At 40.2% G+C, this 25417-nt stretch overlaps 2 protein-coding genes across 3 annotated transcripts in view; one reads left to right on the forward strand and one right to left on the reverse strand.

The window, feature by feature from the left end:
* Window positions 1–21610, forward strand: part of LOC140488087 (ubiquitin-conjugating enzyme E2 L3) — a 64160-nt gene extending 42550 nt beyond the window's left edge. The window contains exons 3-4 of the mRNA XM_072587820.1: window positions 9300–9486; window positions 18997–21610. Of these exons, the coding sequence (XP_072443921.1) occupies window positions 9300–9486; window positions 18997–19151 (342 nt within the window). The 3' untranslated portion in view covers window positions 19152–21610. The remainder of the gene's footprint in view (window positions 1–9299; window positions 9487–18996) is intronic.
* Window positions 21611–22189: 579 nt separating this feature from the next.
* ydjc (YdjC chitooligosaccharide deacetylase homolog) overlaps window positions 22190–25417 on the reverse strand; it is a 73156-nt gene continuing 69928 nt past the window's right edge. Inside the window, exon 6 of one of the 2 annotated variants that reach the window (XM_072587818.1) lies at window positions 22190–24908. In XM_072587818.1, the coding sequence (XP_072443919.1) occupies window positions 24506–24908 (403 nt within the window). In that variant the 3' untranslated portion in view covers window positions 22190–24505. The remainder of the gene's footprint in view (window positions 24909–25417) is intronic. The other variant, XM_072587817.1, reaches the window with a different exon arrangement.

A 25417-nucleotide genomic window follows, 5' to 3' on the forward strand; every position in this document is an offset into this window, starting at 1 on the left:
TTCTCAATGTATTTGTAAAAACCCTTTGGATTCTCCTTAACTCTATTTGCCAAAGCTATCTCATGGTCCCCTTTTTGCCCTCCTGATTTCCCTCTTAAGTATTACCCCTACTGCCTTTCTCCTCTTCTAATGATTCTCTTGATCTCTCTCCTGTTGATATCTGACCTGTGCTTCCTTTTTCTTCACCAAACCCTCCATTTCTCTAGTGATCCAGCATTCCCTATACCTACCAGCCTTTCCTTTCACCCGAACAGGAACATACTGTCTCTGTACTTTTCGTTATCTCATTTCTGAAGGCTTCCCATTTTCCAGCCTTCCCTTTACCAGAGAATATCTGCCCCCAATCATCTTTTGAAAGTTCTTGCCTAATACTGTCAAAATTAGCCTTCCTCCAGTTTAGAACTTCAACTTTTAGATCTAATTTATCCTTTTCCATCACTATTTTATAACTAATGGAATTGTGATCGCTGGCCCCAAAGTGCTCTCCCCACTGACATCTCTGTCACCTGGCCTGCCTTATTTCCCAAGAGTAGGTTAAGTTTTGCATCTTCTCTAATAGGTACATCCACATATTGAATCAGAAAATTGCCTTGTACACACTTAAGAAATTCCTCTCCATCTAAACCCTTAACACTGTGGCAGTCCCAGTCTGTGTTTGGGAAGTTAAAATATCCTACCATAACCACCGTATTATTCTTACAGATAGCTGAGATCTCCGTACAAATTTCTTTCTCAATTTCCCTCTGACTATTAGGGGGTCTATAATACAATCCTGATCAGGTGACCACCTTTTTCTTATTTCTCAGTTCCACCCAAATAACTTCCCTGGATGTTTTTTCCAGGAATATTACCCCCTCAGTACAGCAATAATGCTATCCCTTATCAAAACCTCCACCCACCCCCACCCTCCTCCCCCACCCTCCTCCCTTTCTAGCCTGCCTCTGCCTATGGCATTTGTATACTGGAACATTTAAGCTGCCAGCCCCTGAGCCATGTGTCTGTAATTGCTATGATATCCCGGTCCCATGTTCCTAGCCATGCCCTGAGTTCATCTGCCTTCCCTGTTGGACCCCTTGCATTGAAATAAATGCAGTTTAATTTATCAGTCCTACCTTGTTCTCTGCTTTCTCCCTGCCTGTCCTGACTGTTTGACTCACTTGCTTGTTTTCTGAACTGCACCAATCTTTGATAGAACTTTCTTCAGTATCTCTCTAGGCCTCCTCCCCAGTTTAAATCCTCCTGAGCAACTCTAGCAAATCTCCCTGCCAGCATATTGGTCCCCCTTTCAATCCATCCTCCTTGTACAGGTCACTTCCACCCCAGAAGCGATTCCAATTATGCTTTGAGTTATAAATGAATCCCACTAGAACAGAGTCGGGTCTAGATTCTCTTGCAGCAGTTTAAACTGAAATCAAATTAAAAGAAGCAGAAAGTGGTTGAATTATTCAAGTAGTGATGTGGCTTGACATGGGGAAAGTAGGTATACAGAACCATAAAATTCCAGCAATAATATGACACCATATTGAGAAAAGTTCTTTTTAACGCATTAACAGAGCACGTTTCTAACAAAAACTATAAAATACCACTGAATCTGGAAGTTGTGGTCTAGATTATGCTACCCTTTCCTAAGCGCACTCTCCCAAATCTATACGGTTTTGCAGTGCTCCTAGCCCCAGCACATCTGCCAACCTCTATACCTGTTTTTGTTACTGCTGCTGCAGTAACACTCCTACTGCTAGCACAACACTCTGCAGTGCATTTACAGTGTAGGTCCTCCAAAGCTGCTATAGTTTGGGAGCACATAGTCATGGCTATGATATTGCTACACCCACCTGAGAAGTACCATATCTCTCCAATCATTGGTTGTGGATAATGGGATTTTGGGGAGTAAAACATCACATACTTTGGTTGTATTCAGTTTTCTTTTGGGTATTTTATCTGACAGTCTTAATGCAAAGTTGAACAAATGCATGTTTTATTATTTCTAATGACTCTCTCCTGGTGTCATTTCACTGTAATTTTTAAAATCTTGAATTACCAAGCAGCGCAGTTTTTATTCGTGGGATAAGGACATTTGCTGGCTAGACCAGCATTTTTTGCTCATTCTTGAAGGCAGTCAAGAGTCAGCCACATTGCTGTGGGTCAGGATTTGCATGTAGGCCAGACCAGGGAAGGGTGGCAGAGTCCCTAAAGGACATTAGTGAACCTGATGAGTTTTTCCAACAATTGACAATGGTTTCATGATCATTATTAGACTCTTTAATTTCAGATTTGTATTGAATTTAAATTCCACCATCTGCTGTGGTGGCATTCAAACCAGAGTCCCCAAAATGTTACGTGGACCTCAAGATTTAACAGTAATAATACCACTGAGTGAATCATCAGTACCATTTAACTTCTGCTGACTGAGCCAAGGTTTGTTATCTGACATGTTGCTAATTCTAGGACTTCAACTAGCATTTTTTTTAGATTTAGTGATGTATAAATGAAGTGAAAATTAAAAAAATTCTAGAATACTACAAAAAAGCAGGGAGTGAGCGGTTTCTGGACATAACAGCAAAGAAATCCTAGGTCCTGAACAGTCAGTTTTACAGTGCAGGAAGATGTCTTTCAGCCCCTCAAGTCTGTAAAGCTCATTCAGCACACATCCACTGTACTCATTTTTCAGATCTTGTTGCCTCTTATGCTATGGTGCTGCAAGAGATTGGCTAAATACTTCTGATCCCTGCGTCAAATACCCTTTCAGACAGGGAATTCCAGATACCCACCATCGTGTCGGTGAAAACCTCTTCCTTAAATTCCCTCTGAACCTCCTTTCCTTTACTTTTAAATCTGTGCTTCTGGTTTTTAACTCCTCCAGTAACTAAAGAGAGAGGTTTCTTATCCATGCCCCCCAAAGTGTTATCCCATCCCCCACTGCTCACCCCCAAATCCCAACCTTCTGAATTCTACCTAGTGCTTCATGTTCACCAGGTCTGATGCCTGAGCTGTCTTTCCTATATGGGAGATAGAACAGTACAAACTGTGGCCTAAGTGACATCTTACACAGTTCCATTGTAACATTCCTATTCTTGTGTTCAGTGCCACAATTAAAAAAAACAAAATCAAGTATCTCCTATACCTTTGTAACCACTTTATTCATCTGTTGTGTTGCCTTCGAGGATCTATGGACATGCTCCCCAAGATCCTTTTTGATTCTCTGTACTTCCCATGATCCTATCATTCATTGTGTACTCCCTTGCCTTGTTAGTCTTTCCAAAATGCACCATTTCTCACTTTTCAGGATAGAACTCCATTTGCCAGCTTTCTGCCGATTTTGACCAACCCATCTATATTGTCCTGTAGTCAAAGGCTACACTATTTACCATGCCACTTACTGATCAAACCCCCAAATTCATATCTAGATCATTCAGGTACATTCCAAACAACAAAGGACCCAGCACATAACCCTCTTGTAAGGCACTTGATGTAGACTTCCAGTTACAAAACAACCTTCACCTACAATCCTCTGTTTCCTGCCCTCAAGCTGATCTTTAATCCACTTTGCTAGAAAGACCATTTCCTTGTTATGTTCCAAGTCCCACACAGGTCCACTCTCCCACTCTGCTTCACAGTGATGCGGACCTTTTACACACTCCGCCCAGTCTGCTTCTCTGATTATCACTGCTACACACACCTCCCTAGTTTGCTGTAGAGTACAATTAAACATGTTCGTGTTCACCATCAAAAAGTAGACTAGATTGGTACAGCATACTCTGGATGAACAGGAGTGAAGAAATTGGTGTGACAGGAGGAAGTAATTAGGAGGTAGAAAAGTAGTGACTATATAGGCCAAGTTTTTAATTATGACTGATTATAAGTTTTGTTGCTTACTCATTTGAAAGGTAAAACTGGTGCTTTGGAGCAAATGTTTGGAAACTACAGTATTTATATACATAACGTATACATTCATGAAGTATCTCCTGTTATTAACTCCATGGAGCTGTTCATGTGATTTCTTTGCTCTTCCCTTCATGTGCTGGGTTCTTGTTTTTTCTTTTGAGATTCTTACATACTTGATGCAACTGCAACATGCCAACTTCTGTGAACAACCAAAATTTTATTAAGCCCAGTAGAAGTTTGGAGGCTCTCCTAACCCTTCTCGCAGTGCTTGTGAAGTGTGTCAAAAGAAGGTCTCTGAATAAAGGGACAGTTCTTCCTTTATACAAAATCTTTACATCAGTCAGTAACACTCGCAAGACAACCCCCAGTTACTCCCTCGCAGTCACATGTCACTCGACAGAATGCTGTGACCTGATCAGCTCCAGAAACAATGTAGTGTGTAGATCATCCCTTAATGGCCAAATTTGTTGTGAATTGTTCTTTAACTGCAGGGACTAGTCAGCATTCCAACTGCAGTGTTCTTATTGATTACTGAACAGGGGATGATAATGTAATTCTTTTATTCTGAATAACTAGGAAATGGCCATGCAAATGGCTCTGAATGGCAAGGGATGGGAATGTAAATTCCTTACATTCTACCTGTAAGACAGAGACACCCTAGCCTTATGACATCCAATGTCCTGCAGGTCAGCAGAGCAAATTAACCATCTCTCTCGTACCCCATTTCTCGCCTTGTCTTTTTCACTCTGCCATCTCTCTCTATCTCCTTCATCTCCTAATTTATGCTATTTTCTTCTCTTTTTCCCTTGGTGTTAAATTGAACCTGGGTAAAGGAATCCACAAGGACTGTAAAGTTGGCCTTGACTGGTCCTTGGTCATGGTGGGATCAGGCAGATATGGAGGTGTGAAAATACAGCTTGGGTTTCCTAACTGCTTTGAGATGGCAGATTGATAGATGAGATTAGTAACAGTTAGAAGAAAAAGATCCACCTCTGGCCACAGTGCAGTTGCGGTTATAAGGGATGAAGGTGAGTCATCAGATCTATCTGGTGGGTGAAATTCCTTTTCACCTGTATCTGGTGGGCTAAATTTAAATAAAATTGTACACATTGTATTTTCCTGTTCATTTCTGAGTTTGCGGTCTCTCTCAATACTAGGTTTGTTCTGTCAATTTACATTAATTAATGAAGGATATACTTGAATATTTGTCTAGGTATTAGCTCCATTAATTTTACCCTAAAATTTTGACCTTAAAAATAGCTTTGGATTGTTTGCATTTACTTTGGATGCCAGTTGGAGATAATACTCACTTGATAGCTGTAAAGCAGATGTGGCTGTGATAGACTGAAGGTCTGCCTGGTTTCATTCTGCAGATATTTTACAGGCTGGATCACTGACGGCTGGCAGAATTCATCTCGTATTGTTACGGGAAATTGCATGGCTTACAATTCTGGCAATTCTTTGCAAAAATGAAGTCACAAAATATTCTAGCTGTATATCCTATGAGTCAACTCCACTGTCAGGGACCTCCATAATTGTGCAGAGTAGATGTAAATATGATCTTTAGCAGGCTTGTCTATTTTCTAAATATTCAATTTGTTTGTTGCAGGCAAGCTATCAATAAAAAGCAGGGACACCAACCAAAGAAATTTAAATCCCCATTTACTTGTGTAGAGACAGCCTATTTTTGGACAATAACACAACTTGCATTTGTATAGAACCTGTTGTGTCCACAGCCAATTAAGTACTTTTGAATAGTCTTTTTGAATTTTGCCAAACACAGCCAACTTGCATGTACCAAACTCTCAATCAGTAATGAGATCCTTTCCAGACATTTTTCTCAGTGGTATTTACCAAGCAACAAGTATTGGCTGCCAGGGTTCACTCCTTGCTGTTTTTTTGAAATCGTATTTTTTAACCTCTGCCCAGAGAGAAGTGCCTTGGTTTAATGTTCTCTAAATGTACAATGGTCTGATGTTGAACTCCAAATGTCCAGCACAGCAGTGCCCTCCTAGATTATATGATCTGCCCTGGGACTGAGTGCGTGCATACAAAGTGTCTTCTTTTATCCTGGATGGTATATTATTGTTGTGTAAGACACCATGCATAATGCAAGGTCACAACATGAAATGTTAACTATTTTTCTTCTCTTTGTAGAAACTGTCTGTCCTGGGTATTTCCAGCTTTTTGTTTTTATTTCCAGCATCTGTCGTATTTTGCTTTTTGATTCATCTATTTTTTGTATAGCTTTCTGGGCCAGGCCAAACTGGGATTTATCAAAGTAGAATAATTACCTGCATCATAGAAAAATTGATCACACAGAAACTGTAAGAATTTTGTTGAGCAGGAACATCAAAGTGGGGATCTACCTAGTACCTCCCATAATGCTAACAGTACCTGACTATACCAGGTGTTACTACCCTTGGGAAGTCACTCTTGACTGCAAAAGAGGCTAATTGAAAGAAGCATGTGATGTGATTAACAGGTGCCAGACTATCTGGATTTAGCTATTATTCCATTAACCAAAAGGACTGCAGGAAACTGGGAGCAGTGGTACTATTTGTGGTTACTAAAGTTACAGATGCACAATGTTTTTGTCCTCCACTCCTAGTCTATCTAGGTTGGTCAATGATGTGTGAAACAAGACACCACTTTTCAGTTCTGATGTGAAGCTTATGCAATCTTATACCATTGTATCGGACGTAAATTGTGCTCATATTTCCCACAGTTCAATATTCTTATCTATTCATGATGCTCAACCTCTTGGAAGCAATTACTTCTCATCACCTTTCGCCTGGCATTGCTTCCTTCTGTTTATTAGTGTTGTGCTGCTGTGAGTCATGGTGCTTGAGAAGAGTGCAGACCGATCTTTAAGCAGTTTTATTGGGTGTGGTTTCAACACTGCAGGCACAAATATTAACAGTGCCGTCTGAGGGATATTTTCCATGGCAACTCACTGTGTGCTGGGTCTATATTCCTGTCTTTTAAATGAGAATTATTATAAAAATTATTGCATGGAGGTAGATAATCTGGCCCTTTTCTACATGTATTCCCATGTTTAAAGCATAGCAAGAAATGCACCATTCCTGATGAAGGTCTTGCGCGCAAAATGTTAAATCTCCTGCTCCTCGGATGCTGTCAGACCTGCTATACTTTTCCAACACAACACTCTCGATTGATCTCCAGTATCTGCAGTCCTCACTTTCCCCATGTTTAAAGTCTAGTGATATGTCCTAGGCCCTCTGATCTTATACCTAATTACCTATCCTTATACATAGGTCAGAAGTGGGCATGTTCATTGTGTTTGTGGTGGTCAGTACTATTTGCAAACGCCTCAGATAACGAGCAGTCAGTGTACACCAGCATTAAGGTCTGGGCAACATTCAGATAATGGCAAGAAATGTGCCAACTGGCATCTTCCCCTGATGTTCAACAGCATTGCTGTTATTGAATTCCCCAACTATCAACCTCCTGGACCTACCCAACTGGACTGGGAATTCTGCAGCATGCATTTCACCATCTGACTGCCAAAACATTATCACCTTTTCGTTGCCCTTGAGAAAGTGGTGTTGCACGTATCCTTTGAGCAACTGCAGTTTATTTGGCATAGATACACCAATAATGCCATTAGGAAGCAATGTTTGACCATTTTGATCATTTGCAAAACACATTTAAGAGTGAAATATTTTCCTCTTGCCTGGTGGGTATATATAGAACATAGGGCCTGTACTGTGCTGTAATGCTCTTCGGCCCTTGATGTTGCGCCGACTTGTGAAACCAATCTGAAGTCCATCTATCCTACACTATTCCATTCTTGTTGATATGCCTATCCAGTGGCCATTTAAATGCCCTTAAAGTTGGCGAGTCTACAACTGTTGCATCTCCAGGAAGCTTGGCACCATCCAGCAGAATGAGGTCTGTTTGATCAGCATCCTGTTTATGCCTTTAAGTGTTCCTTACCTCCATCACCACTGTAGCAGCAGTGTGTGCCATTTTATAAGTTGGACTGCAGCACTCTGAAGCACTTAGCTGAGTGTATCTTTGAAATCTGTGATGCAGCATTTTGTGCAGAGAAATTTTCTTGGTAATGTTTCAGTAAAAACTTTGAAACAAAGTTGACATATATGCAACTTAACTGATTTGTACAAAACCTCTTTGCACAAGTTTACAATGTTATTATTTTGGAATTGATCCATTTGTGTGAAGTTTATAATCCAAACCAGTCTCTTGTTTTACGTGAGATTTTCTTGAAGGTAGATGCGGAGAGCCTGTTCATCTGGACGTAAAAGTCATTGTTTCAAAATATGGGGTTGGCCAGTTAGTATTTGAGAAATTTTGCCACTTTGTCATTCTTTGATCTAGAGGATTATGTGATTCAGGTTGATTTAAAATTTTTGGACACACTTGTAAGGACTCTGAATATATCGAGACTGGGAAAGTAGGGTTGAAGTGGAAGATCTTATTGAATAAAGGAGCAGGCTGGCTGGGGCTGTATGCCTCACCAGCTTGCAAAGCTTTTATCTTCTCTTTATTGGTAAAACATTCTGTCTCCATAATTTGGAGTGATTGAATTTGAATTTGTCTGGCTTATTGGGTTCATCCTTTCCTGTGCTACAACCACATTACTTTGTGTATGTAATGTTTAATTCATCGATTGTGGAGTTGCTTCAGTTCACTGGGTATAAGAGATAAATAAAAACCACTGCAGATGCTGTAAATCAGAAACAGAGCTAGAAATTGCAGGAAAAGCCCAGCAGATCCGGCAGCAACTGTGGAGAGAAATCGGAGTTGATGTTTTGGGTCAAGTGATCCTTTCTCAGAACTCCATTAACTCTGATTTCTCTCCTCAGCTGCTGCTTGACCTGCTGAGCTTTTCCAGCAATCTCTATTTTTGTTATAGGAAGTAATTATCTGGAACATGTCCAGATTGGAATATTGGTATACTTCTAGCATGCATCAACACACAGCTGTATTTTTTTTAAAAATGGGTGACAAATTAGTTTTAAGTTAATCCCTTAAGTTTTCTTTCACTTCAAGAATTTCCTCATCCTCTACATGGCATGGAGTCCACAACAAAGAAGGTGGGAAAGAATTTCTCTTCCAAAATTATCCAATCCTTGGAAAAGTTTTTTTTTGTCATAGTGCAGTGATATAAATGATTTGGGGCAACTGTCAGTTTCTAGTGTTCACATTTTAACCTTTTGTGTTAGAAATTGTTCTACCTGGGAATATGCTGACAATAAGGGCTAGCGACATTTTACATACACTGTGCAATGTTTCTTCATGCAGTAACACCTATGTTAGATCATGTAATTTAGATCTGTTTATAAAAGCTAGGTGTTTATTGAGATTATGATGTCTAAAGTGTTATTTCTTGGTTGTGCTAAACATACTAAAATACTTTCCCCCTGTTTTAGGATAACCCTCCATATGACAAAGGAGCTTTCAGGATTGAAATAAGCTTTCCATCAGAATATCCTTTCAAACCACCTAAAATTACTTTCAAGACAAAGATCTATCACCCCAACATTGATGAGAAAGGACAAGTTTGTCTCCCAGTCATTAGTGCTGAAAACTGGAAACCAGCAACCAAAGCTGACCAAGGTGAGTGTTCTAGTCCATAAGACCATAAGACACAAGAGTGGAAGTAAGGCCATTCGGCTCATTGAGTCCACTCTGCCATTCAATCATGGCTGATGGGCATTTCACCTCCACTTACCCGCATTCTCCCCGTAGCCCTTAATTCCTTGTGACATCAAGAATTTATCAGTCTCTGCCTTGAAGACATTTAGCATCCTAGCCTCCACTTCACTCCGCGGCAATGAATTCCACAGGCCCACCACTCTCTGGCTGAAGAAGTGTCTCCGCATTTCTGTTCTGAATTGACCCCCTCTAATTTTAAGGCTGTGCCGACTGGTCCTAGTCTCCCCGCCTAACGGAAACCATTTCTTAGTGTCCACCCTTTACAAGCCATGTAATATCTTGTAAATTTCTATGAGATATCCCCTTAACCTTCTAAACTCCAATGAATACAATCCCAGGATCCTCAGCCATTCCTCATATGTTAGACCTACCATTCCAGGGATGATCCGTGTGAATCTCCGCTGGACAAGCTTCGGTGCCAGTATGTCCCTCCGGAGGTGTGGGGCCCAAAACTGGACACAGTACTCCAAATGGGGCCTAACCAGAGTTTTATAAAGTCTCAGTAGCACAACGGTGCTTTTATATTCCAAGCCTGTTGAGATAAATGACCACATTGCATTCGCTTTCTTAATCACAAATTCAACCTGCATGCTTACCTTTAGAGAATCCTTGACTAGCACTCCCAGATCCCTCTGTACTTTGGCTTTATGAATTTTCTCACCGTTTAGAAAGTAGTCCATGCTTGTATTCTTTTTGCCAAAGTGCAAGACCTCGCATTTGCTCAATTGAACTTCATCAGCCATTTCCTGGACCACTCTCCCAAACCGTCTAGATCCTTCTGCAGCCTCCCCGCTTCCTCAGTACTACCTGCCTGTCCACCTATCTTCGTAACATCGGCAAACTTCGCTAGAATGCCACCAGTCCCTTCATCCAGATCATTAATATATAATGTGAACAGCTGCGGCCCCAACACTGAACCCTGTGGGACACCGCTTGTCACCAGCTGCTATTCCGAAAAAGAACCTCTTATCCCAACTCTCTGCCTTCTGTCAGACAATCCTCAATCCATGTCAGTAGCTCACCTTGAACACCATGGGCCCTCACCTTACTCAGCAGCCTCCTGTGTGGCACCTTATCAAAGGCCTTGTGGAAGTCTAGATAGACCACATCCACTGATTTTCCCTGGTCTAACCTACTTGTCACCTCTTCAAAGAACTCCAACAGGTTTGTCAGGCACGACCTCCCCTTACTAAATCCATGTTGACTTGTTCTAATCCGACCCTGCTCTTCCAAGAATTTAGAAACCTCATCCTTAACGATGGATTCTAGAATTTTACCAACAACCAAGGTTAGGCTAATTGGCCTATAATTTTCCATCTTTTGTCTTGATCCTTTCTTGAACAATGGGGTTACAACAGCGGTCTTCCAATCATCCGGGACTTTCCTTGACTCCAGTGACTTTTGAAAGATCTCGACCAACGCCTCCGCTATTTCCTCAGCCACCTCCCTCAGAACTCTAGGATGTAGCCCATTGGGGCCAGGATATTTATCAATTTTAAGACCTTTTAGCTTTTCTAGCACTCTCTTTTGTAATGGCAACCATACTCAACTCAGCCCCCTGACTCCCTTTTTAATTGTTGGGATATTACTCATGTCTTCCACTGTGAAAACTGACGCAAAGTACTTATTAAGTTCTCCAGATATTTCCTTATCTCCCATCACTAGCCTTCCAGCATCAGTTTGAAGTGGCCCAATGTCTACTTTTGCCTGTCCTTTGTTTCTTGTATATTGAAATAAACTTTTACTATCATTTCTAATATTACTGGCTAGCCTACCTTCATATTTGATCCTCTCCTTCCTTATTTCTCTCTTTGTTATCCTCTGTTTTTGTAGCCTTCCCAATCTTCTGATTTCCCAGTGCTCTTGGCCACTTTATAGGATCTCTCTTTTTCTTTGATAGATTTCCTGACTTCCTTTGTCAGCCATGGCTGTCTAATCCCTCCCCGGATAATCTTTCTTTTCTTAGGGATGAACCTCTGTACTGTGTCCTCAGTTATACCCACAATTTTTGCTCTACTGTCTTCCCTGCTAGGCTCTGCTTCCAGTTGATTTTCGTCCGTTCCTTTCTCATGCCCTCATAATTACCTTTGTTTAATTGTAACACCATTACATCCGATTTTGCCTCCTCTCTTTCCAACTGCAGACTGAACTCTACCATATTATGATCGCTGCTTCCTAAGTGTTCCCTTACTTTAAGATTTTTTTATAAAGTCTGGTTCATTACATAGCACTAGGTCCAAAATAGCCTGCTCCCTTATGGGCTCCATGGCAAGCTGTTCCAAAAAACCATCTTGTAAGCATTCCAAGAATTCCCTTTCTTTGGATCCACTGGCAACATTATTTACCCAGTCCACCTGCATATTGAAGACCCCCACAATCACCGTGACCTTGCCTTTCTGACATGCCTTTTCTATTTCCTGGTACATGTTGCGCCTCTGATCCTGACCACTGTTAGGAGGTCTGTACATAACTCACACTATGGTTTTTTTGCCTTTGTGGTTCCTCAATTCCACCCACACAGACTCCACATCATCCGATCCTATGTCATTCAGTGCCATAGATTTAATTTTGTTCTTAACTAACAAGGCCACCCTGCCCCCTTCTGCCCACCTCCCTGTCTTTTCGATAAGTTGTAAATCCTTGGATGTTTAACTGCTAGTCCTGACCCCCCTGCAACCATGTCTCTGTGATGCCTACCACATCATAATCATTCACAATGATCTGTGCCATTAGTTCATCTACTTTGTTACGAATGCTAAAGGTAAAGTACCTTAATGCTAACTTATCATGAGAGATATTGGAAGTCATAAGTTATCCTTCCTTTTTGTTGCATTCCTAATCTGCCTCAAGGTTAAATCCACCTCCATATATGCTATCCTCCTGCTTATCTTCCCATTTAACTCCATACTCCCTGTCGCTTTCACTTTCCCTTCTTCCCCCCCATCCCCCCCAACTCAGAAGTTTAAAGTCCTATTGACCACCCTATTTATCCTCTTCACTAGAACATTGGTACCAGATCAGTTCAGGTGGAGACCGTCCCAATGGTACAGATCCCCCACCCCGGATCCAAAACTGATGCCAATGTCTCATGAAATGGAATCTCTCTTTCCCACACCAATCCCTTAGCCACATGTTTACTTCCCTAATTTTCTTATCCCTATGCCATTGGCTCGGGCAGTAATCCAGAGATTATGACCCTTGAGGACCTGAACTTCAATATCCTTCCTAGTGCTTGATAATCCCCAAACAGGTCCTCCACCCTAGCTTTGCCTATGTTGTTAGTCCCAACGTGGACCACAACAACTGGATCCTCCCCCTCCCGCTCCAATATCCTTTCAAGCCGGTCGGAGATGTCCCGCACCCTGGCACCGGGCAGGCAACACACCATGCGAGACTCCCGATCCGGCTTGCAAAGGATACTATCTGTCCCCCTAATTATAGAATCCCCTATAACAACTACTTGTCTTTTTGCTCCCCCCCCCCCCCCCTCTTGAATGGCCTTCTGCACCATGGTGCCGTGGTCAGCTGGCTCATCCTGTCCAGAGCCCTTTTCATCATCCGTATAGGGAGCAAGAATCTCATACCTGTTGGACTAGGTCAAGGGTTGAGGCTCCTGCACTCCTGAACTCAGGTTCCCCCTACCTGCCTTACTTACAGTCACATTCTGAGGTCCCTGATCACTAACTGAATGTGAATTACTTAATCTCCCAGGTCTGACTGCCTACTGAAACAAAGTGTCCAGGTAACTCTTCCCCCTCCCTGATGTGCCGCAGTGTTTGAAGCTCAGATTCCAGATCATCAACTCTGATCCGGAGTTCTTCCAGCAACCAACACTTGCTGCAGATGTGGTCACTGCCGTTCACAATGGGATCAGCCAGCTCCCACATCATACAGCTACAGCACATCACCTGCCCAGCCATCTCTGCTTAGTTAATTACTTTATTACTTTGTATAGGTTTGAGTTAAAATACTTTCTGATACCTCTCTGCTATAGTCTTTTTCTAAAAACCAATTAATAGATAAACCATAAAAAGTAAATTTTTAACCATTCACCGATAAAGATATAGAAAATCCTTACCTTAACAAACCAGAGTCCTACTTTTGGTTGTGGGGAGGGGGGAGGTGGAGGCGGGAGGGAGACACAACACGTGTAGTGTCTTGGATTCAGCCACTGCCCAGACATATTACCGACAGTCCCCTGGTCGTTGTTCCCACTCTTCCTACTTATTAACTAGGTTAGAGGAGGAGGGCAGGTGGGAGACACTACAGTATTAGAGTCTCTGGTTTAGTCACCTTGCTTTCCTTCCTGGTTGCCCCTCTGGTCCACGTCACTTCCTCCGCTGCTCCCGCTCCTTCTCTGCTGCTGCTCGCACTTAAAAATCTATATTCAGGACCTTCATCTCAGTATCAACTAGCAATTCTATCATATGATGATCACTATTTCCCAAGGGCCTTCACACAGCAAGATTGCCAATTATTGCTTTCTCATTACACAATACTCAGTCTAAGATGGTCTGTCCTCTAACTGGTTCCTCAATGCATTTACCCAAAAAACCAACTCATATACACTCCAGGATATCTAATCTACATTAAAGTAATCCACAATTACAGCTGTACCTTTTATTGCTTGCAGGTCTAATTTCATGTTTAATGCCTTCCCCAACGTTACCACTACAGTTTAGTGGTCCATATACAATACCCCTTATTGTTTTCTGCCCTTTGGTGCTTCTAAACTCAATGAATTCCGATTCTGTTTCACCAGAGGTAATATTCTACCTCACTATTGTGTTAAGCTCCTCTTAACAAGCAGTACTACCAAACCTCCTCCAGTCTTTTTCTATCCTTCCTAAAAAACTGAATACTTCTGAGTGATCCCTGGTCACCCTGCAGCCATACCACCATAATCCCATGAGACTGTATTCAGTTATATCTATTCCTGTGACTAATTTATTCACTTCATTGCAAATGCTCTATGCATTAAGACACAGAGTCTTAATTGTTGCTTTAATCTTTTTTGTCCTGTTCCATATTATTTTACACTACGGTTTGAATGTTTGCACAAGTTTTCTTCTTTTTGATACACCTTTTGTTTTTGCCCTTGTTTCCTTCTCTGTCTTCCTGCATAGGTTCCCAACTTATGAGTCTTTGCTCATAATATAGTTCTCTTTCCCCCCAATACCAGGAATCATCCTGTTGAACCTTATCTGACCGGACTCTGAGTCACAAGCGTGGAAACACACACCCTTCGGTTCAATTCATTCACGTGGATCAAAGATCTCCATTTAATCTAGTCCCGTTCGCCGAACTGGGAATTTGTCTTGCAACCGTTTCGTCCCCTGTCTAGGTGACATCCTCAGTGCTTGGGAGCCTCCTGTGAAGCGCTTCTGTGCTGTTTCCTCCAGCATTTATAGTGGCCTTTCTCTGCCGCTTCCGGTTGTCAGTTCCAGCTGTCCGCTGTAGTGGCCGGTATATTGGGTCCAGGTCGATGTGTTTGTTTATAGAATCTGTGGATGAGTGCCATGCCTCTAGGAATTCCCTGGCTGTTCTCTGTTTGGCTTGCCCTATAATGGTAGTGTTGTCCCAGTCGAATTCATGTTGCTTGTCATCTGTGTGTGTGGCGACTAAGGATATCTGGTTGTGTTGTTTCGTGGCTAGTTGGTGTTCATGGATGCGGATCGTTAGCTGTCTTCCTGTTTCCTTGCAAGGACTGCACAGAACACTACATAGGACAAACCAGCCTTTGCATGAATGGCAGGATGTGATAAGTGAAGTCCAGCAAGAGTCTATGCTTACAATTTGGATGAGGGGAGCAAAGGTAGTTAAATTCATAGGCGACCCTAAGAAAGGAAGGGAAGTATTCTTAGAAGAAAGTTACAAGGACGTTGCAGATGGATTGAATGAGTGGGTAAATGTCTGGCAATGATGTATGATGTGAGAATGTGAAATTGTTCACTTTAGCAGAAAAACTTTTAAAATACAGAGGAACCTCTTAACTGAATGAGATGGGTGGGCAGTATTTCGTTGGGATAATTGATTATTCGGTTAATTGATTCAGTGCCACTCATCTGGGGATCAGAGTTTTCTATTAGGTCCACTTTGCATTCAGGAGACGAGGCAGCAACACACCGCGCAGGTTCCTGACCCCCATTCACCCCCATCTGCCCCGGCCATCCCCCAACACCATCCAACAATGCCCTACTGACTGCCCCAACCCCCCCACCCATCCCTCCCCAACTCTGTCCCACACCGCTGAACCCGTCTGCCCCCAAACCTGTTCAACACCGTTTCCACCCCCCCCCCCCCCCCCCCCCCCCCCCCCCGCCCATCAATCCTGTCCACCCCACCTACTGTCTGACCTCTCTGTCCATGCCCCTGCCCCTGCCCCCAGTCTGATCCAGCCATGACCCTCTGTTCGCTCCGCCTATCCCCATCACCTCTTTGGGGCAGCCGGATTGGACACCAAAGATAAGAACTGCTGCCCTTGAGGGGAGGGTGCGGGGGAGGTGTGATTCTTCAAATAACGTGCACACGCAGCCATGCACACAACGTTTTACTGCACCTTTTTAATAGGTTTCACCTTTGCCCTATACAGGACAATGTTGGAGATATTATCTGGGGAAGTGGGGTTGGGAGGTCAGTCATTTGGAAGTAGTGCCTGGGCTACAAACTGTGTCCAGGACTGTTCTCAGCAGCGTTTCAGGAAGCAGAGTTCACTTTTAATCATTGTAAACAAAAGGCGCAATCAGTGTTGGAAACAGCTCTTTGATGTAATGTTTCTATCGGGACCTTGAGATCCTCTTCGGATAATTGATATTCGGATAATCATGGTTCCGCTGTATTACTTAAACAGAGAAGGACTGCAGAACTCTGAGGTAAAGAGGGATTCAGGTATTTGCGTGCATGATCCTAAAAAGTTACAGTGCAGGTACCAGCGTGTATTCAAGAAGGCTAGTAGGGTGCAACTTTTATTACAGCTGTAACTGAACTTGCATCCACCACTTTACCTGGCAGTTCATTCCACATGAATTATTCTGTAAAATAAAAAGTTACACCTCATACCTGTAAATCTTTCTCCTCAAAAATATGCGTGTAAAGGCCTTTGTTATGCCTTATCTATGGCCTCATGATTTCATAAGCTTGAATAAAGTTAAGCCTCAATCTCTTACGTTCCAGTGGAAAAATGTCCCAGTCTTTCCCAGTCTATTTTTATATCTCAAACCCTCACTTCCTGGTAAATCTTTTCTGAACCCTCTCCAGTTTAATGATATCCTTCCTATGGCAGGATGACCAGAACTGTGCACAGACTCCAGGCAAGGCTTCACCAATGTCATTTACAACCTCACCATAATGTCCCAACTCCTAGATTCAAAGGTAATGAAGGCAAATGTGCTAAACACACTCTTGACCACCACCTTGTGATGTAAATTTCAAAGAGTTTGTACCTGAACCCATGGGGCTCTCTGTTCAATAACACTACCCAGGGTCCTACCATTCCTGTCCATGTGTGTATTACCAAAATGCAATACCATGCATTCATCCAAATTAAATCTACCTGCCACTCCTCATCTCATTGACCCAGTTGATCAAGATCTCTTCATAATCTTAAATAACCTTCAGTGTCCATTTATACAATTAAGTTTGGTGTCATTTGTAAACTTACTCACCATACCTCCTGTATTCTCATCCAAATCATTTATAGAAATGACATAAGTGGACACCAGTGATCACAGGCCTCCAGTCTGATAAACGACTCTCTACCACCACCCTCTGTCTCCTACCATAAAGCCAATTTTGTATCCAATTGGCAAGCTCAGCCTGAATCTCATGTGATCTAACTTTACTAATTAGTGTACCATGTGAAACCTTGTCAAAGGCTTTACAGAAGTTCAAATAAACACCACCTAACACTCTGCCCTCAGATTTTTAGTTGTTTCATTGGTTATTTCCTCTCTCAAAACCATGCTAACCATCCCTAATCAATCCTTGCCTCTCCAAGTGCATGTAAATTCAAACTTTCAGAATCACCTCCAAAAACTTACCCACCACCAATGTCACATCTTCTGAAAACGTCTCCGTAGAGCTTGGCGTAAAATAATTTTTTAGAGCAAATTGATTCCCTTTGAGAAATACCAAAATAGAATTGTTTCAGAGTATGCAGTGACAAAAGTTTTTTTTTGTTTTCAATGCTGTTCTGTTCTGTAAACCTAACATTATGATCAATGGTCCATAAATGTTCACTTTCAAATTGCTTACCTGTTCCAAATCATTACCCTATTATCAACATATCCCTCCAAACCCTTCCTTCATATATCCATCCAGATGCCTCTTAAATGTTGCGATGTCAAGTTAAATACCAAGGAGCAAATTGGAAATGGTCTTATCAAGCCGAAGAGAAAAGAACTTGTGTGCCCATTTGATTTGGAGTTGAACTTGCCATTGTAAATCTACAAAGGTTCCCACTGCCACCTCTGCCGCAGTCTAATTTGATTTCTTGCCTAACCCTTCTGATGAAACAGTCTTTTCTATCTACCAGATTTGACTATTACAAAGTTTTCTGGCCATTCACTACTCTTGATAATCATTGGCTCATCTGAAACTCTGGCCTTTTAATATTATAACTGATTTGAGGACACTTCCCTGGATCATTACCAAAAAAAATGGACACTGTGAAGCACAAGTGATAAAACCTATGAAACTTTCTAAAGCAAGAGAAAGAGTTGGAGTAGCTTGAGCAGGGAGTTGCAGACCCTTGAGCCGAGGTTGTTGAAGTCATGTCCACCCAGAGTTGGATTGAATAAAAATGGGAATGTGTCAAAGGCTAGGATTGAAGGAATTGCAGAACTTTGAGGGTTTTAGGCAGGAAGAGCTTAGAGATTGGAAGTATTGAAATAATGGGTGGTTTATAAACTAGCATGAGATGGTTAAAGTCCTTGAAAAGTTGTACAAAATTGAGGTCAGATTCTGTCTCCAGACGTGCTTTATTTAATTTGGCAAATGTGTTTACAGTATATTGTAGCTTTAAGCACGTACTTTGAGGCCATTCTTTGCAAATGTTGGTTCCTAAATATTTGTAAGATCAGTCTGAATTGGTAGCATTTAAATGTCAGTAAAGTAGCAGCCCCCAGGGAGAATCTGGAATTGTGTAAAAAAGCAGAAATTTTAATCATTTAAAGTTTTCTATTTATTCATGGAATGTGACTGTCACAAACAAGACCAACATTTATTAATGATCTCAACCTGCCAGTATGGTTATGGTGAGCTGGTGCCTTGAATCACTAATCATGAATTTTAGAGCCTGGATGTTGTTTCAAGATATGCCTGCAAGTTGAAACACTATTGTAATTTTCAAATCCACAATATTTAATAGTTTTTAAACTCTAAACTTTGATTTTTATTTTGTTTTGATTTCAGTTATCCAGTCACTCATTGCACTTGTGAATGACCCACAGCCTGAGCATCCCCTAAGAGCTGACCTAGCTGAAGAATACTCTAAGGACCGTAAAAAATTCTTAAAGAATGCTGAAGAGTTTACAAAGAAATATGGAGAAAAGCGGCCAGTGGACTAAGACTTGTCATGCTGCCTTTCTGATTGCAGATTCTGGGCAGTACATTTGAAACACACCATCCAGCAGGACTCTGATGAACACATACAAGTCTCACCTTTGGTGTTTACTTGTGGCTGTTACTAACTTTCTACAGTTTTCATATAATCAGAAGTGGTTTAGGTAATGACTGTTCAGATGGGATTAAAACTTTAAATAAGACAGTCTAGTTCTGCTTTCTAGTTTAAAAACACAAAATCACTGCTTTAATAAACAACTTTTCTCTCACAACTCCATGAGTTCCTTTAACAGATGGTATTCTGCCCTTGAGCTCAACAAGTAGGTTGCATTTTTTTTTTGTCTTCAGCCTCCCCTTTTTTTTTCTCATTTTTATAAAGTTATTTTTCAAACTGATGTCTTAGTGAAAACAGCAACATCTAGAAGGAGATTGAATATTGAAGCAATTTGTTTACTTTCTCTTAATGTTGCACTGTTTTGTGGGAAACCTGGTTGCAAATACACCTAGCCTGCAATGTGCTTAGAACATTGGAAGGGGAAAGATGCTCTGTTGCTGGAGAGAAAAAAGCAGCTTGTTCCCATGTAATTTAGCTTGTGTTATTATACATTGATGTTGACAAAATAGGAAGCCCATGGATTTGCATATGATTAAATGTTGCAAACGGGATTAATTTTCTAAAGTTTTTTTCTAGTGTTCCTTCTTTACCTCTGAATGAAATGATTTGTTGAGGATACATGCTGATTACATTCTGTCAGGCTGTATGGTCCTAAATGCTCACCTTATTACATCACTCTTTACACACCTTGAGTTTCACACTCGTGCAAATTTTAAGTTAAATGCAACGCAAGGAAATTCAAAATGGGAATTGACTGCCACATTTTAAGTGCAACAAGTTTGTCTGGAGCTGTTTATGGGTTGGGTGGTCTGTTTTAATCGTAAAGGAATTCAAAATTAGCAATAGGAATTTAAGATTAATGAAGTGATTGCATGAACAGATCGATACACCTACATTCGTCTCCTGGCTACTGTTGAGAGCTTTGTGTTGTGATCGACATTTGTTCTTTCTCCACTTATGATTTATTTTACTAATTTAATTTAATGTGATTCAGAAACTCCCTGCACTCCTGTGGAATCGATCCTGCGCATTCTGCTTCTCTAGTTTAGATATAGTGGTTACTTCATAATAGCATTCATAGAAATGGTTGGATTTTTTAAAAATCTAGAATCCAGCTTGGCTAATTTATGGAAGAAGTTGAGCCACACCAACATGCTGCTTTTGTGCAAATTTGCATTGGCTGATCCAGCCTCTGAAAAGTGTTCACGTTTTGCTCATTCAGTGCAGAGCGAAAAAGAAGTAACTGACATCAGCGCTTTATTACACGAGTAAAGATCTGAGATGTTTAATTTCAAGACACTGTCACACTTAAACATGGTCAATCGCTTTTAAATTAGGAATTGGAATTAGTTGAAGATGTCTGCTTGACAAATCTTTGACTAGTAAATTGACTACTGGCAAAACTACTGGTGTAATGTCTAATTAGAGCAATGTTGTCCAAAGAAAGTCATGTGCTAATTATCCTGTTTTTTTTTCTTATCCCTATTTCCATGTTTTAATATAGGAAAGAAAATAAATTTAGAATGAAATTTGAGCATTAAAGTATATGGAAGAATATTTGCACTGCTGAAATAAGAGTTGGTTGAGGTTGGTCAAAATACAGATTCTGGGCTATGTTTTTAAGTGGATTATTAGCTCTGAAATTGTATCCTATTTTGACTCGTGTACATTTTACCGCTGTTTAATCTACAGTACTATCTGTAAAACGGGAACAACTACCCTTTAAGCCTAAGTACCAATATCATTTTTTTAAGCAGTCAACATTAAATTTAGTCTGAATAAAGCTTAATTGTCTCAATTGGGTTTGTAAAGAAAATTGTGAATGATGCTGGATTTGACAAACTTCCAAGCATTTTGGGATTCAAATAAAACTTCATGCAGTGTATTACTGGACATCTGAGCACTTTCTCTCTTTTCTCATCTTTTCCCTATCCTGACCCGACAACTTTATTCAACCCTGTATAATAGGTCATTCATCTTACAAGGAACAAATGCCATCAAGGTAATCCTGTTTAGATCTTGGTTTAAGCTGACCAAGTTCAACATAAAACAAGCAAGGCTGTATGCTTAGGATTGTCTCTAAAGTTAAAGGTTTGTGCAAAAACTTATCATGCGCTTCTGAACCAGATCAACTTGTCTCCTCCAAAACATTGTTTAATCCAGATCATGTGCATTGCCATCTACACGTGAAGTGGACAACTAACAAAAGAGCAAATTAGTAATTCCTATTAGCTTTGAAGCATATTTAAAATGTTTTTGAAATGACGGGAATTAGTTTGAAATTTAACTTTGTTCTTCTGTAGATGAAATGAACAAGTCATGACCCATCTATTAAAATGACAAAATGCATACATTTTGGATGTTTTCTTTTTTGGATTTCTATTGAGCAACAATTTAGGAAATCAATTTATGCCAAGTGAAAACATGACTGGGATGATTTTGACAACATTCTCACTTTGAACCGGACTCCAACTTTGTGTTAGGACATTGCTCAGTATCCATGATCGCATTCTAGAAGACAGTTGAGGAACAAATAGTGGTATTACTATGCAGTATTAGAGCTGCTTTAGAAAGATCGGGGTAACACCTTTCAAACTTACGGATAATTCTCAAATCTGGCTGATATCACTTTAAATGAGCGTTCCCTACCAAATCTTTCTCGTAAAAATAAATTGTTTTCAACTGTTGGGAACATACTGTCTACATGTAAATCTCCATCTTCACAGAAATGTCTCCTGAGTCAGAAGAATGCTGCAACAAGGTAGTAACCAAACAATTTTAAAGAATATCCCTGCTTGAATCTTGATTTAAAACCGACTTTCTTCATTCAGTAACTGAAGTATAAATAGAGCCATAAATAATTGCTAAGACACAAATTAAGCCAACAAGTCATGACAATGTGGCAAGTATATCTTGTGGCTAAATTTTAACTGATTTTCAACATAATTTTAAGTGCTAGTTCAATTTGCTTCCCATTTCAAATAGATTAGGTTTCTTTTTCACGTGAAAGCCTTCCACTAATAACATTTCTGCCCTCTTTTTGTAAACTATGACTTGATTTGACTTTCACAATTGACAGGCCACCATTTTAATGAAGCACTGAATCTTCTAGACCCAGGTCAATTTCTGGCTCATTGTGAGATAACCTCTCAGATGATTTAATTGCAGGCCTCTGTACCCCTCCATTAAAGAGGAGGCAACAAGTCCTGGCCATGATTTCTGACTAGCAACTCCTGCAGAAAGTTGTGGTTATTTGGATGTTGAGTGAGAACCATAGCCTGTGGTGCCTTTGAAAATTATAATGCTTTGGTGAAACTATCTGCATGTGACAAAATACCAAGGAGGGGAGAATATTTACAAACAACATTTATCTTGTTAAATTTCCAAAGATGTTCTTTTTGTATACGTGGCTGATTAAAAGCCACAATTCGTAATAATGATTCTGTGGGTAGACTGCTTACCAATATTGTTGCTAAATCTGTCGATACCACTTTTAGCTTTTGTATAATGTTATATAACCTTGCACTATACATATAAAAGCAGCATTTTGAAATTCTCGAAAGTACTACTTTGCCACATGATTATCAAAGTACCAGATTTAGTTGCAGTATCTTACAGGGCCATTTGATAGTACCTTTTCAATTAACTAAATAATCATGCAAATTTGCATATCAAAGAAAAAGCAGATCTGAACTAAAAGCAGAACATATTAAAGATTATTGTGTAACAATGGTGTATTCTCCTTTTAAAAATGACAATGAAATATGTTAGCATGCAAATTGGTAGCATTAGTAAAATTTGAATCGGTTAGAATGACCTGCTATGATCTCCACGCCGAGCAGGACAGTGGATATTGTTTGGTACTTGGGCTGATACAAGTTTGCTTATTTTTGTTTGTAAGTATTACTTAAAATTTTTTAAATAATTTTGTGCAGCCTTATGTGGCTGACATGTACAAAGACTATACTACTGGAGGAGAAAAAACTTTCTGTGGAGGGGGTTAATGTATTGGCAGAAACAGTTGCAAATGCATTTGTGGAAACCATAGACAGAAAAACAAATGCATAATCTAAGCAATGCTGCTCATAGTGCAAACTTTTCTGATCTATCTTGGTCATGTACTTTCTAGTTTGCAAATATTAATGTCACAAGTTAGATGAGTGTCTTATAAGAACCAAAATATTAAATTTTATTTGACAATTCTATCAAGATTCATTTGAATGTTCTATTACACTATACAACAATATATTGTCTTGTATTTACGTCAAAAGTCAGTCAAATCAATACCTTTTTAAAAAGCCGTATCCTTGAGTACACCAATCAGCAGCCTTCTAAACCCAAGATACTCTCCTGTCCAGTTCACAGTTGTGAAATAACCTCATGGTCAGCATTGAGTAGTGTTTTAGGCATTTAAGGGTGCAGTTAACCTGTATTAGGACCCTCCAATCCATAAACCTTTCCAATAACTCTGCAATGGATAACTTTGCATCACAAAATTAAAGACTTACTCCAGTCAGCACAAATACGTGCTGTAATTGAGGTATTCAAGAAGGCATTTGATAATAATTTGGATAGAGATGACATTCAGGGATGGGGGAAAAGGCAGGAAATTGGCTGTAAGGAACTGAACTTGTGCAGGCATGCAGATATAGCCTCCTGTGCGACAGCAATTCTGTGATTCTATAAAACCTGTTTAGTTTAAGTGACCTTTTTTATTTATAACCGAGCACTTCATGACCAAACACTGATTTTAATTATTGATCAATGATGTCTCCCATGTTTTATGAAATTTCAAGTTATTGCACATTGTTTGTAATTCTGTATATCAGTACTTGTTTATAGAAGTATAGTTTAATGCTTTCTAAAATATAAACTCTTTGAGGCATTAATTTTATCAAAATTGGTTGCCTTGTTACTTCATTTGTTTTGATGCTGTAGATAGCAAACTGAAATATTTGGAACACGGCACTGAACCTAATTTCAATTTCCTTGAATACCCAGGATAAATTCAACTGATGATTTAAATTTTTTTTAAGAATTAGCATTGACATCTGCTCTGAGTGGAACTAGAAGTAACCAAAGGGGCTTTTTTACTGTAGTTAAATTCTAACTCTATTAAACATTATGCATTTTTCTGTATGACCAGTGAAATATTGGATAATTTAGTTTCTCTTCTATAACCGTGTCTTTTTTTCTGTGATCCCATGGCATTTAATTTGCAAGGATTTCTGGCACTGCCATTCTCTAGTCCCTGAAAGCCTCAAATCTGTGTTCGTTCCCCTCCCTCTGAATTATTTTCTCAGCTCCTATTTCCTTTATGTCTTTGAAAGAGCACAGTTGTATATTTTTGTCCTCATAATATTTTAGTAGTTTTGACTCCTTGAGGGTTTGCAGTTCAAGAAATCGATCTGCAGACATTGAAAATTCATCGGGCCCTTCACCACATCCACCCTCCTCAGGAAAGCTGGGATAACCAGGATGCACCATGAGTTCCATTGTCAATATTGCATCATCCTGTAGAGGTCGGAATCTTTTCCCACAGGAGATGTCTGTCCTTGTGGCTATGGCGTTTTCAATGACTTGCTGGATATTTGATACTGACATATTTTTCCCCATTGTTGTTAGGCCAATATAGATATCAGTCCACCTGTTAGGAGTAAAAAAAATTAAGCCAGCCAGCCATTTGTGATAAATGTAACTTCTATTTGTAAACATGACAAATTATAAAGTTTTGAGATAGATGTAGCTTACAGCCAAAAACGTGTTTTGCAAACTGATCTCATTTGGCTACTGAAGAAACTGACAGTATTATGAAGTATTTATTGCAGTGAAACAGATAAGTTAACAAGGAGGTTCATGCTAGTGCGTGTAGACTATTAAAATCATGTGTGGTTGCAACCAAAGTCTATCTCCTAACCCTTAATACTCTGATTTAGCAAAAATCCTTGGGTCCAGGTAGCATTCTAGTAACTCTACAGTATTCTTGGGGCTGTGCATAGTGGTCATGTCCCTAGCTCTGAGTAAGGAGTCCTTGGCTCAAGTCCCACTTACTCCACAGTGTGTCATAACCTGAAATTGTAGGGATGTCACATTTAGCCAGGAGGGGTTCAGTTTCAAATATTTTTTTAAAAATGCCTCTATTTTTGCTTTTTCAAC

This window comes from Chiloscyllium punctatum, chromosome 17, assembly GCF_047496795.1.
Source record: "Chiloscyllium punctatum isolate Juve2018m chromosome 17, sChiPun1.3, whole genome shotgun sequence".
NCBI lineage: Eukaryota > Metazoa > Chordata > Chondrichthyes > Orectolobiformes > Hemiscylliidae > Chiloscyllium > Chiloscyllium punctatum.